Source organism: Eufriesea mexicana, unplaced genomic scaffold, assembly GCF_001483705.2.
Source record: "Eufriesea mexicana isolate 0111107269 unplaced genomic scaffold, ASM148370v2 scaffold8420, whole genome shotgun sequence".
NCBI lineage: Eukaryota > Metazoa > Arthropoda > Insecta > Hymenoptera > Apidae > Eufriesea > Eufriesea mexicana.
Window position 1 is genome coordinate 133,236 of NW_016916180.1, and position 15,418 is coordinate 148,653.

General features: G+C 37.3%; 1 protein-coding gene across 1 annotated transcript in view; it reads right to left on the bottom strand.

Moving 5' to 3' along the window:
* Positions 1 to 6,702: 6,702 nt before the first annotated feature.
* HGTX (HGTX homeodomain transcription factor) overlaps positions 6,703 to 15,418 on the bottom strand; it is a 41,355-nt gene continuing 32,639 nt past the window's right edge. The window contains exon 4 of the mRNA XM_017907593.1: positions 6,703 to 6,900. Within this exon, the coding sequence (XP_017763082.1) occupies positions 6,703 to 6,900 (198 nt within the window). The remainder of the gene's footprint in view (positions 6,901 to 15,418) is intronic.

Below are 15,418 nucleotides of genomic sequence, written 5' to 3' on the forward strand. Positions count from 1 at the left end.
ATATTTCTTTATTGTATGTTAATCTCGACGATGATATTATACTAGAACTAGAAAAGAAAGGAAAAATGATCGAGATTTTTGTTTAATTCCGACTTAGAAAAAGTTTGATACAGGTTGATACAAAATTTGAGTCAAATCAGAAGCGAATGAAGTTGGCTGCTTGTTTCAAATTCGGCCTTACTTCACTCTCAGCGAGGTTAGATTAGTTTCAATCCGATTAACTCAGGTCCAGTTTAGTCTGACTTAAATTTAACTCGCCTTGGCTGAATCGAGATTCAATCCTGACTGAGTTTGTGTTCAAATTTAATCCCAATTAGCTGTATTCAAGTCTACTACAAACTTAACCTGTATCGATCGTAGACTTGGTATTTAAACCGGTTAGTGAGTGTGAAATGAAGATGAGTTTCACATCATAGTTAGGAATATGATGGTACTCGCGAATGTTTTATGCTACGAAGGAAACATCTTGGTCAAAACTGTAGTAAATTTTCGATAATTTGTAAATTGGACTATACATTTAAAAGTACAAATACATATCTTATAAAGTAAAACTTAATTGTCTTATATCTCTAATCTTTGATTTCCATTCGTTCCAGACCTAACTTATAAATTAATCTACACGTGGGCGTTACATCCTGCACAATATTCTGCGAGAAGAGCGTTCAAACTTATTGCCTGAACATTGAACACGAAACATCAGGTATACTTCCAGAGTCCTACAGTCCTATAGTCAGTGGCGTGAAATAAACTGACGCAATTAGCGACTCTGCCTTCCGCGGCACAATTTCCATTCTTGACGCAGCGATATCGCGTGATGTTAATGGATGTTGGCAAACGAACGGCGATTCGTGAAATTAGTAAACTTGCTTTGTAGCCGGGGGGTACAGTCGCAGAATCTATAGGTCAATACACATTCGCGAACGAGCCCCCGGTTCTCGTAGCTTGGTAGGAAAAACTTTTTGCCATTTTTCTTTGCACGCCTCTCGTTAAGACAATTTATATTCTATTCTGTAACACGAGGGTGCTGCGGCGTGCGGTGGGGGTCAGCGAGTTTTCTCTTTCCCTCCATCGTCCTCTTCATTTCCAATTGGCATCGGCACCCTCTGTCACGGCGTGCCAACTTTTTTCATATTCCAATTAGAATATTTTTCATTGATTTAATGCCGGCAAGCGCAAATATTAACGGCTTAACACCACGATAAATTTACACTGCCAATGTCTCCTCCTCCTCTTTCTCCTCCCCTTCTTTCTCTGTACCCTGTCGTTTCTCGTTTCTCGAGGTGAGTTGGAACGACAGTGGTGGGGGGTGGGAGGCGAAGAGGGTGGAAAGAGATTGTAAGGATCTCTCTTTCTTTCTCTTTCTCGCCGTGAAACGCTAACTTTATGACTCACGAGAACTCCCGTAACATTAATCACCCGGCTATTCGTATTCGAAATCGATACCGGTTACGAAAACGCACGAGCCCGCGCTTTTCCCGAGCTTTATTACGCTTCCGGTTGTTGGCGCAAGTAAGTACATCTGAGGCTGTCGTCGTTGATTCGTTGGTCTAGTTTCGCTGGTTTTCCGTAGTCGTAGTTGTCCAGGTAGTGTTTAGAGAAATCGATTAATTTTGTGTTTAAAATATTTTTATAATTTGATGTTTGAATGTAGTCATTGAAAACGATATACTAGGTTGTAAGTTGAGATATTAATTGACGGTATATTGATTGATCTAACTGTACTCAGTTGACATAGTACAGTCCAGAACAGGGCTTAAGCTTCTTATCTCCCCTTTTGTGCTCCAAATTGCTGTTTTAGCTCTTGAAACGTGTCAACTTTAACGCCTGATCGGTTATATGATCTAATTACAGGTACACATCCCTTCTATCAACTATCCTTGAGTGTTCGACGTTCACTAGATGGCGCATAGAATTTGGATGTAACAGATAACTCGGTATAAGAACCATTTATTTTGATGCAAGTATTATTATACTTTTTATAATATTTAAATATCACCTTTTATTTTTTAATTATTTCTTTCGATGTTCAATTAAAAATGGAGTATTTAAAATTATTATATTTCTTATTAGTATATTGATTTTTATATATTTCAGTTTATATTTATTTTATATTTTTATATTTAATTTTTTACAGAATTTTTATATGCAAGTTTCGAGTTCTCGAAGGAGTGTTTTTTTTTCTTATTGCACATTCGTCTCTGGTAGAAGTCAGTTGGACTTAATTGGCGGTCAATGTGTTAAAAATTACGTCATTCAAGTGTCTTCCTTTATGATTGATGCGTTCCCTGCAACGCACCGGTACATCGTTCATTACGACCCCTTGCATGTCGTTATCAATGCTCCTGATGGCCTTGGTGATTTTCGTCTTCAATTTACCTACCCGTGCGCTCTGCATCGATCTACGCGAAAGATTAATTAAAAACGCGTATATTATCTGTTAATGCGCTAGAAGATTAAATTTAACCCTCTCGCAAAGGTGCATTTAAGAACTCATATTGGTACTAAATCTTTTCTTACGTCTTCAATTACAATGTTTTGCAATGTTTTTACGTAAATTTCTGTTACGGTATTTCGTGATATAATTATGTAATTTTTAATTACGGTACTTCACAATATTATTACGTACTTTTCAATTACGATATTAATTTAATATTATTATTATTATTATTAATTTATACGTATGAAATAGATGTTATACTAAAACTTTCTTAATAATCTCACGTAGTTTCTTCGATAATAATCTTCACACAAGTCTATTTACTATTTTCTTTCTATATCAAGTATCAAGTAAGTTCATTGATAATTCAATAATCAACTCTAGGTGAACATTTAATCCACGTTGATAGCCCACGAAATTCAAATTCCGAACAAGCAACACGTTTCGAATTTCGAATATCTAAAATATTTTTTGGTTTATTTGCAGGTTTTTCACGTTGCCGTGGACAAACGAAATTAATTCAACCAGAAATTGAAGAACGCTGACGGTGGATGGAAGTTTTGAAAACGTGAAGGATAAAAGACTCACACAGGATTTTTATAATTACCGTAATACGTGTTCCATTTATTAAATTGGAGATATAATACACAAGCGATAGATAACACGTATGTATAATTTATACAATACTTTATACAGATTGTCTCTACCTCGTTCGCTTAGCAATTTATCTAAATACTGTACAGTAACACGTTGAACGCTCGAGTAACTGGTACGCTAGTACACCCGTCTTTCGACCATTACACTTCGTATTATTCCGTTTCGAAACTCGTTAACCAGCCACGACTCTCCAATTAAAATCGATCCCGACCGCAAGTATATCGATACACTGAAAGTGTGGAAGCCGCGAAAAAAGAATGTGCGTTGATTCGTGTATTAGGAGGGGTCTTAGCGCGACTTCCGGTTCTTTGTTGGTAGCCTGTGCCTCTTCTTAGCCGCACGCATCCTGCGATTATACATATGTATACGTGTACGTCTATGAACCTATATTTTTTTCGTTTTTTGCCTTCTTCGAGTTTAATGGGGAACACCTACTCGTTGAACGATTTCGGGGCGATTCGATGAACTTTCGCGGGTATTTTATTCATCTCGAACTTGAACATTTTTACAATTTTTCTCTTCCTCTTCTTTATTCTTTGGTAATTATAAATTTTCAAAGTTCCAAATTTTCAAGCTTTTCAAGCTTTCGAAAATACGAATTTTGACAATTTTTAAATTTTCAAATGTTCCTTCTACTTCTGTGAAAGAAATGTATTTTTTTTTTAAATTTTTTAGCAATTTGGAAGGATGGAAATAGGAGGTTCTAAATTACTGTGCCTTCTTGTGAGATGGATTATTATAATGTCTATTGTTATAATTAATTGAAATGTCTCTTTAATTTATTATAAAAGAATGTAAAGGAAAGGAGTTTTCGTTTCAACTATTGGTAGATTTTTTATTTATAAAATGATCAAAATACGCTTCAAAATATCAGCTATTCGCACCGAAATCGTCCCATATGTCTATACGTCAGATTCTTATTAAATACGTTAAATATCACATTCACGTTTATCGTATCTACAGAATATACAAAATCCATTTCGATCCGCTTATTCGTTCATTGGCATAGTTCACTGGGACGTAAATAGAGAATTCTTACGGTGAATCATTCGATTCTTTTCTTCTTACGTACTTTTCTTTCCTTTAAATCTTCTTCATCGTTCGTTTTGCATTCGCATTTAATTTATTCGAATATTTATATATTTATACTCATAGTGGTGGTGTAATGGCTTGTCTGATATTCAGCATACATTTACTATACACGTGCTGTTTAACTGAATACGAGCTTACCGGCGTTTCTTTTATTAATATAGTTAATTACTTGCAGGATTGATCGAGGCATTGAAACCATTTCTCCGGCTGCTTCGAAATTTTTCGACTTTAAGGCAAGGTTTCGAAAGAGTGGCTTAAATAATTTTTATCGTGATTCACTATTAATCAGGTAAGTTGATTCTTTGCGAGATCTTCGAAATTCCAAAATTTCAGTTTGGCAATTTGCAGTTCACGAATTCTCGAATCCTTAAACTTCTAAATTTCCAAAATTCAGATTTTTAATTTCCAAAATTTCAAATTTTCAACTATTTAAGTCTTCGTATTTACAAATTTCCAAATTTTTAAACGCCAGCTTTCTAGATCGCTGTACATGCAAATTCCTAAAATTCATAAATTATTAATTGTCATTTTTCAAATTCATAACATTCGAACTTCACCGACTAAAATGGTCTACGATTCCGTAACTTAATAGTTATCGTTTTCAACGTATACGAATTACTTTTTCAACATATACACATGACTAGATTGACCAGTCGAGATCTACTAATATTCCCGACTAATTAAACTAATAATAACGGTGTAAATTCCATTTCAATATACACAATTCGAACACAAAGTTTGATTTGTCGATTACATGATTGTGCATCACCGCGAACAATCTTTCTCTTTCTCTTGCCTTAAAAACCCTATCCAATAGAAATTGCCATACCGTCTTCCTAAAATTTCTTTGTATACAACATCAAAATCCTGCAAATAATCTCATACGTATGGTTACTGTTTTCCAGTTGCAATATAATAATTTTGCGTGTAATCCCTTTAACGTACAAGACGGCACGATCGTCCTTTCGTTATGCATTATGCGAGCATCTTAATACATACAAAATATATACAAATGGCGATAGACCTCTATAAACGTTACAAATTCGTCGGAGAAATTTTTCCAAATTAAAGAAAAAAAAGAAAATAAAAATAGGAAAAGAATAATATATTCATCTTTCTGTTTCAGCATTTTTCAACAAAATATACTTGGACAAACTTCTGTGAAAATATAATCTCGCAATTGTGCCACTAAAACTCATTATCTTGCAAAAGTTGGACACTTCAAAGGTAACCATTTAATCCTCATGATTTCTATTCGAATTTATTAATATTCGATTTTTCGATTTCGTATAAAAATTAATTAATCAAATCTGTTTATTTTTTTCTAGCTAATACGCATCGATCTTTGGTTCTTCAATGATAAGTACGATAACGTCAAGTATATAATAAATTCATACTTAGAAAGTCGTATACATTCTCCAAGGACGCTTCCATCCACAAGTTAACACGTTTTAACGGCACAATGTTGTAAGTCAGACATCAGATGCCTGTACCCCTTGTATTTGAAAGAAATCATGACGTTCCGACGATCGCAGAGATACTAATTCTTCAACTCGTCAGTCTTAGCTGTGTCGATTAAACGTTCAAGGATTTTTATTTTCTAAACCCAACGGTGAAATGGACGTGTTCTATTTGAGGTTTCATATAAATCTTCAGCGAAAATAAAATTATTTTCTTTGGGGTAATTTCCTTTTCCAGCTTTCTTTGGACGTGGGAAGAGTATTTAAGTGGTTTATTGAAAAGTGATACTAGAGAATTTAGATCTAGAGAAGTTTGTGACGAATTTTGAATAGCTTATTATTTGTACTGGTAATAAAAATTTGGAATTACCATTTCATTATTACTCATACTAATTGTAAGTCTTCTGCTCATTTTGTTACTAATTAGAAATTAATTCTAGATAAGTGATAATGTGTTTTATCATATCCTTCGCTTTACTTTTGCCTAAAAAGTTTTGTAGGATAATAAAATTCTAAATTCATTTTTTCTAATCATTTTTTTAATTTCTGAGATGAATGAAATTTTTAGTGTCTCCAAAAATTTTGATTAACAGTACTCTATTTTAATATTTCAAAATATACAGATTTTTCTGTTAGATAAATCCTCGAATTCAAGATTTTCTGTTTTGTATCACTTTTCTGACTCTCACCTTCAATTTTAATATTATCCTCTCGGATGAAAACAGTAAGAGTATCGCAACTCCCGGTTTGCGTTGCCCAAACGAAAATACAATTTTTAACTGACCTCTTAAATCGTTCACACCCCATGTTTCCAAAAGAAGAGAGATTATTGGAAGAATTTCTTCAATAACAGTGCAGTCCTCTGTTAAAAAATTTATGAAACATCCTGTAGCATTGTAGTCCGCGAACATTGTCAAACGAAGCACGGGAACGGGTTGGAAATCTTCGTTTTCTAAAATTCTCCTCGCCACGCACTTTTTCACTTTCTCTTATGAATCTACTTAGTGAATCTAGTCCTTCGATTCGTTCATCGAATCGACGTTGTTTTCACAGGTTTTAATGCCTATACTGTTGCTCGAGTTCCCTTCTGAGCCTCTTCGCGGCAGTTTCGCTGTTTCCCTCTGTCTCCGCGTCGCTGCAACCATCCTCACCCTCGGCAACGACGCCCTCGACCTCTTCTTGCCGCCTCTTCGCCGTCGCCATCTCGGCCGCATGCTTTTTCCGCCATTTTGTCCGCCTGTTTTGGAACCATACCTGCAAGCACAAACGGATCGGTCCGTTGGAAACTCGTTTTTGTTGCAATGGAAACGTTATTTTCTTCTTCTTTAATCTTTATTTTTTAATTGAACTTGTGACTATGATTACTGACAGGATTGAAATTTGTATTACTTTTGTTTTATCGTTATATAGTAGTAATAAATTGGGAGTTTCTTTCATAGTATTGGATATAAATGGGATTTAGCGACGAATGTTTAATGTAAATGAGGTGTTGTGGATAGTTAGATAAAAAATGTTCACATCTTGCCAATCATCATACTCCATGCCCTACATAATTTCAACCCAATCCCCTCTTCGACATTCCAACTAACATCTGACCACCTAAAAACATCCATCCACTGGAACCTACCGCCCCCTTCATAAATCACAGCTCTTAACCAACTTATCACTCAAACCAACCCTCTTCTCTAAGCTGTCCAATACCCAAATCAACTCTAAACGAATATATATTACCATCTGCTATTTATTTACAGGCACTAACACTTCACACGTCTGAAAAGACTCCAATTTTTCGTGAACCATTGGAGCAACTGTTTCCCAACTATCATCCTACACCACTGATGGATTCTCGAGTGCCTCGTTTCTTCCTGGTCGCCTCATCTGAGTGTTTCGGAAGGAGAAACACTTATACTTTCGGGCTCGATTGATTTTGCAAACGCTCCAGGTACTACATTTCTCTCGCGGACTATACAAGGATTAAGAAATTCACCTGGACAAAAAAGCAGGTGGAGAGGAGTTTTCTCAAGGTGGCCTCCCTACTAGCCGTACATCTATAAAGCTCGAAATACGCGGCAGGAGTCCGTGTCCCCGCAACAATGTATTTAATTAACGTAACGGGCGCCAGGGGAGCGGCGGGACTCGAGCGTAGCGATTGCACCCACAAACCACCCTCTATCCATAGCGGCGAGCGCCGCGTGACCCCAACTAAACTCCACCCCCGTGGCGCCCCTCTTTCCTCGCCAATCCGCAGGCTTGTTCAATGGCCGCCAAGTCGAGAGCTTAAATTAAAGATATAAGCGGCGGCCGGCGTGCACGGCGGCGCGAGGCGGTAAACGAATTAAAAAGTAAACGGCCAGCCGTAAAAGTTAATAGCTGTTCGGATGAAAATTAAAACACTCGAGGAATTAAGATAACGGAGAGAAAGGAAGCCAGACAATCTGGGCGAGATTGACTGCCGCCGCGCGCGCCCGCCCGACGCGTAAAACGTCAATCCCTCTCTGTTAAACGGAACAATCTCCCGCTTGCGACGCTTTTTCTTTTCGTTCGATCCGTTTCTTCAACCCTTCCGAGGGCACGTTTCCGGAAATTAGGAGAGTAGGACTTAGTTGGAGCGAAGGAGTTCTCCTCGGCTGTGTCGGGTCTGACCGAAGAGTATGTCCTTAGGAAGGTTCATACTCTTCGACTGGGTATGTTTTGTCGAGTTGAAAAGTTTGGATTGGTGGTGGTAAAGAGAAGAAAGATACGTGTCCTTGTTCTCTTGGTTTTTGATTAGAAATCGAGATTATTAAGTAGCTTCAGAAGATATTTCTGGAAATATTAGCAGTGTTCGGTAAGAAATATCCTGCCAGTTTGAACAGTTTTTGGAGCAAGAGAGGAGGAAAGGACGTGTTCTTGGCTTTTCTTGGCTCGTGCTCAGATATTGAACTTGTTAAATATATCAGTAGAATGTTTGTGGAAATATTAGCGCAGTTCAGTAGAAAATATTTAATCAATGTAAAAAGTTTGGCTTAGTATATAGTAGAAGCAGTGGATAAAAAAGGAATTTGTTCCTAAATTTCCTTGGCTCTTGATCAGGTATATACTAAGATTATCAGATAGCTTTATAGATGTTCCTTGATCAGTTTGGAAAGTTCGACTCGATAGAAAGGAAAGCTGAAGAATTTATTCATAGATTTTAATAAAATATCGAGATTATTAAATATCCCAATATAATGTCCCTAGAAATATCACCGAAGCTCAATAGAAAGTGTTTATCTAATCCAAAAAATTAGAAGCCTAATAGACACTATAGATCTATCTCTCCTTACTCACATTGTACAGATATCAGAATCCTTTACATCGTACTTCTAATAATATCACTTGTATCCGTTAAGAAATGTTTATCTGTCCCGATAAATTCGTCGTTGGAAAAGTAAAAGATAGAGGAAGTTTCACTCGGTTTCTAACGATTGAATATCGGGCAAAATTTACGATCGGGCATCCGCAGGCTAATTTGAAAGTTTGGAAAAAACATTTCACTTGTGCCAGCTTAATGGAAGAGCCGTCACGCTTGGTAATCGATAGAACGACGAATATGTTCGCCAAAACTCGGATCTGGGTTTGAAATCTCGGAGATAAGACGTGGAACGAACGCGATGAAACAGTTTCCTCGACGATAAGAAACGTTCCCGGGCGTCCCGACTTAATAATTCGTCCACGCGATTTCCGGTCGCGATATGTTGATCGGGTCATCGATCGAACGTTTTATCACCGTCGATAAAAGCGAAGGGAGCACAATAAAAAAGATAAGCGGGAACTGGGATGGCCAGGGATAAATTTTTATTACGACCCCGTCAAGACAGCGACTTCGGCCGCTGCCAACCGCGTGGATTGAAAATCGTGTCCTGCCCGGGAACTCGATTTTCATCTCGTCCTTCGTTCTGTCTTTCAACCGTCTTCGAGGCTACGGTTTATCGTCGAGCAACAGCTTCTCGAATTTTGTCATCGTTCTTCTGTGTAACCAGAGAGAGAGAAATTAATCAGACGTCAAATTGTTTTTGAGAAAATAATAGATATAGTAGATCTTTTATGATAATAATTACCACTGTGTGGTCTTATGAGAATTGGAAACAAGTGCCATTTAATTGGAACAGAGATTTGGGCAAATTTTATTTGAAATAAAAATTGGGAAATAAGTATGGAAGATAACGAGTTATTCTTTAATCGACTAATTTAATGAAAATAGTTTATGAGGAGGGAATTAAGTAACGTCTTATGCAATTTAATTAATTAATTATGTCAGTCAATGCTTCCAAGTGGAATAATAAATAGACGAGTTTTGGTGATAAAGGTTGTAGTGGTTTAATGTTAGAATATTAAAATTGAGATGAACAAAGTTAATAAAATTCTGGTAACAGATTTTAGTAATTAGTGTTACATTTTGGTCATGTTTTAGTAATAAATGGCGGTGTCGGTTTATTTTATAATGTAAGGGTAATTGGTTTTAGATTTGTTTTCACTTTAATTGGTATCGTGCAATTTGGTATTAGAAGATTTTCAGGGAATTATTGTTTCGGAGAATAGTTTCTGTATCTATTAATTTGTGTCACTGATGAATCGTCCTTAAACGGAGCGGAAATTGTCCCACCAAGCCGTAAGAATTGATTTTCGGCTAACATTATGGCGGCGCACTGTTTAACCAGGAATTACCTCTAATTTAATAGACCGTAATGGGGCCAAAACGTGACGCAAGTAACCGATAATAAGCCATTAAAATCTCTCTGCAGTTTACATTACCCTCAAATTGAACGTTAACATTAGAACAGCCAGCCGAATGTGCCCACTCTCGTCAAAATGTCCCATCATTCCCCAAAGAAATCCATTAACGTTGTAACATCAATTATCTCTTTAATTTCACCCACGAAAAATCCCCAAAAATCCCCAAAATCTCAAAAAGTACACGAGTTTAGGAAAAAATGAAATGTCCAAGATATACTTAATTTAAAAAAGAAATTGTCAAAAATTCGTAGCTCTCGAAATATCTCTCGAAGATACTTCATTTTTAAAAGTACAATTCCAATAAATTACAGTCGCAGTTTAATTTAAGTCACGCATAAAGAACTGCATACAATTTTGGAACGAAAGCTCGAGAAAAACACGGGAAAATAATCCGAAAGAAGCGCTCTTTATTCCCGAAATATTCTCCCATGCAGAAACCAAACAAATTTTTTAAAAATATCCTCAAACGCAGAATTCAGCATGAGAAAGACAAATTTCCCCTCGACGTCGCGTCGCGGCCATCTCTGTGATGCCTTTTTAAACTTGCGTTTGCCCAAGAAAGGGCGGCACGGAAAGAAGGAAAAAAAGGAGAAAAAGCGAAAAGACAGAGAGAAAAATCAGCGACTGCCCTTCGGCAAATCCTACGCGGCTTTGGATCCGCATTTTCGGGATTTTTTTTTTCCTCTCTGCGGAGATACAGTGGCGAAATGTAAATGCGAGCAGGCGGCGGCACTTCGACGTGGCGCGTCATTCATCTTGTTTTTGAACGCGTTAGTCACGCGTTGTAAACGCTCCCTCCGCAACTGTTCGATTTATTAAATCAGGATTATCTAAGCCCATTACTTTGTCCTGTAAAGCTAGATACAAAACCGCATTTATAACTGCGCAAAGCCCTTACACCGTCGGGGTGGAGTGTCGATCTCTCTCTCTCTCTCTCTCTCTCTCTCTCTCTCTCTCTCTCTCTCTCTCTCTCTCTCTCTCTCTCTCTCTCTCTCTCTCTCTCTCTCTCTCTCTCTCTCTCTCTCTCTCTCTCTCTCTCTCTCTCTCTCTCTCTCTCTCTCTCTCTCTCTCTCTTTACTCTTTCTCTTTCTCTTCAACCACATCGGTCCCTTTCCCGGGGATTTTCTCCGTCTCTCCACCTTCATCCCTCTGACTCCGTCGCACCCTCTGTTTAGCGTCTCCGTTCCTCTTCGACCCTCTCCCATCCTCCAATCGTAACAGATAATACCGGCCAGTATCTGATCTCGTTGATATTGGCGGATAATTTACTATGCGAAAGATTACAGGCGTGACTCACATCTTGATACACGAATTCGAAGCCGGAGAATTTGCATAGACACGCGGCTACCAGGCGATTACTATTGTGGAGAACAGGCTGGGTCATAGTAGAGGGTCACCAAGGGTGCAGAGATTTTTTGATGATTTTGAGACTAACACGAGTAGGATAAGTGTGGAACGATGGTAGAGATATTTAAGATGCAATTGTATTTTTTAATATTGGAGCTACCCGATTTTTGTAAAATATTTTCTATCCCCTATTGATACTGTTTAGGTATTTATAGTATTGTTTAGATAAAGGAAGAGTAACTTCTAGCTTATCATAAATTAGTTTTAGTCTGTTTTCTAGTTTAATGGTAGTTTTTGATCTAGGTTCAGTGGCGTAATTGAAGGGAGGGTTCACGAGTGATTTGAGGTTAGGTTGTGATTGTCTCTTTCGGCCATGATAGAATGGAATGATCAGTTGAAAAGTATGAAATCTCTTTTGAGTAAGTAGTCATTAAATAATGAAAATCGAAAGACAGGTCTGATTATGCTTGGGTTAAGTATATTTTTTGCTATATTTTTGCTGTATTTTTGCTATATGCAATACGATATTCATTTTGTCCCTATGGCGAGAAGTCACGTTCATTTCACGATTTCCCTTTCGACTCGAATTTTCCACTCTGTCAAAGCTTCCATCACGTTACCCCCCCGACTTTCCTCCCTTATTCTCTGTTACTCAGCTTTTCTACTTTCCGGCTGTCGTTTCTTTCGTCGATAAAGCTGAACGTTCTAACGCGATTATATTTCCTGTTCTTCCCCGAATTTGCGATTCTTCCTCGATCGAGATAAATTTATAATTTTGAAATGATCTGCACGACGAAACATTCCATTCGATATTAGCATTATTCCAACTGAATATTATCTATAGATAACAATATGTTAAACCTGTTTAATCTATCACGAAATGATCCATAGAGGGTGTTTCAAGAATTCAGTATAATTGATTAGCTTTGATCCTTGATCTTAATTTTTATCATTTGCGTAGTTCGAAAAATAATTAGAACTGTTTAATATTGTTCTCTATGTTATCAAATGTTCGCTATTTTTATCTTCATTTTAATTTCTATGTTCTACGATTAACACGCCCCTCAATTATGTCATTTGTATGGTTTCAGTAATACCACGGCGAAAGGGTTAAGGAAATGAAAAATGGCGGCGAGTTTTATCGAACAATCGCAACTGATTCCCCTTCAATGAGCATTATCGTGGAAACAATGGGCATGGACTCTTCATTCGATTCACTTTTCTATAAATTTATCCAGCCGGATCGAATCCACCGTAATAAACCAACTACAGGCGGCTTTTTATCGGCGTGCTGGCGAGAGATAGGTTCGCATATCATTCTAAATTGCCGGATAAATTTATCAGCACGGTGGATCAATGAGGCCTTAATGAGATATATTACCAAATGAGAGTGTTTATATCGGATGCGGTCGACCACGGCTGGCTAAACGCCGATCATACGTTGCCGATCTGTAACGTCCACGAAATCATCGTCGTTATCCCCCAACGAAATAAGCAATTTAACTTTTTATTCCTAACTAAATACCGTATCAATGATATTTCGCATTTGGTTACACGGCCATATTTGCTAATAGCCGAATATTAAAGTCGCTTTTTAATTGCTTTTGTAATCGTTCTGGTCGATGGCGCATATTCCAGTGAAAAAATAAACTTGGTGTTTTTAATAATTTAATGATAATAGCAGGAAAATTGTAAATTAATAGAATATTTATTTAATTTAATAACAAATTAATTAAAAGCGAGAGCGATAAAGTACTGGAGTAGTAGTAGGTAAAATAGTAAAATAGTAATAGTAAGATTGCATAGTAAAATATTTAAGAAGAACAGTGATATTAGCAAATTATTGAATTATTTATTTAAATAATTTTTATTTCATTTTTGTGAGAAGTTAATCATTGACTCAATTATCATCTTCAGATATTTTATCTTTTTACTTTCTCCCGTTTTCTGTACCAATTATCAGCTACGAATTTACTCGTCCATATCAAAATTAAAATTAGCCTAAAGAATTCAGTGCTCTTCGCTCGCGTTCAAAAATTTTGAAACACTCTGTATGTTCGAGACAAAATAGTTTCTAGAGCGAGTTGGGGGAAATTCGCGGGTTTGAACGGCAGAGGCTAAAGAAAGAGACGCGTTAGGATACAAAAACGAAATTCAGTCAGGGTGGATGCTTAATGACGCGTGGAAAGTCATGTGTGACATTTACTCGCGGACGCCTTCCGCGTCATTGCGTCCGCTTATCATTCAAATGGTACCGTCTCATTGACACGTCAATAAATTTTTAAGGTCGGCCGCACATTCACGGAAAACGAAGTCATGGACCCGAGGGATCAACCACCCAGCTTCCGGTCGACAGATCGACTTCCGGAGAACAGATTGGTGAGTCGTTCATCTATTTCTCATTTCTACGTACCTAATCATTTGGTGATTTCATCTAATGTGTCATTAAAAGTGAAACAGCATTTATAATTTCAGAGGAATCTAGATTTTTTATGCAAAATAATATATATTAACACTTTCGGCAATCTTTAGACAATATTCCATTTAACTCACTAGCGCCACCATGGCTCATATCTCCAGTAAACGTTTATCGTAAGTACCGTATATATCGTTGAATTATTTTTCAATTTTATCGATATAATCTTGGAACTTTTACTTCCTAATTTCCCACTAAATTTCAGAAAAATAAGAAAATTGAGGAAAAAATCAAATAAAATGAAAGCACAGCAGCGGTATCTTCCGTCGCCATTATCCATAGGAAATCAAGACAGGGTGAGCTTAAACTCGATTTTCGTCGGGTCATTTTTTGGTAAATGTCGCAGAAACACAGAAAGAGGGGGTGCAGTAAAGCTCGGCCGTTTCCCAGTTGCCGTCGGTCGCGAAATTTGATTCCGAAATAAAAATAGAATATTGGGGATAACGCGAATCGGTGAAGCCATTTGATCTTCGAGTGAGGCGAAATGGTCGGTCGGGAGGGTTACGGGGAGGGGTGAGGAAACATATCGATATGGGGAAGCGGTACGAGAACGGAATACAGAGGAGCGCATTATCGCCAACAGCCAACTACCCTCTGCCATTCTCGCGGATCGCATTACTTATTATTTGAAGAAACATTCTGCTCCAAGCACTTTGTAATATTACGAGAAATTACTTTGGACCGATTGATTTCGACAGATTGCAATCCCGTCACCTTCGTGTCCCTCGCTGTGAACTAGATCTGGTTTCTTCTTTGGTTAACACGAACCACCTGACACCTAGATCCGAGTAACTTTTGAATTACAACGCGTTGATCAGGGTGAGAGAGGAAGATAATAAAATCACTAATCCATGGTATTTTATTTTTATCAATGATGTTGTTATGTCTAGGCTATCTATCTTCACTGTATCGTTCAAAATAGTTTGCTACCGATTGCTCCAGTTTTATTATTATCGTTTACTATGCACTCCAAATAGGTTCCATTTAATCCAATTAATCGGTGAATAGTTATAAATTAGGAAATTTGTGGATAGTTTATTTAACTAGGTGTTACGAGTAGCTCTAGTGTCCAGGCTAGCATCACGCGTCTTCCGAAATAGCGAATAGAAAGTCCTAGATGAACCCATCGAATGATATCTCTAAATTGTTCCTAGCCTTCCTAACCCTACTTCTTCAATCACGACTAACTATAGT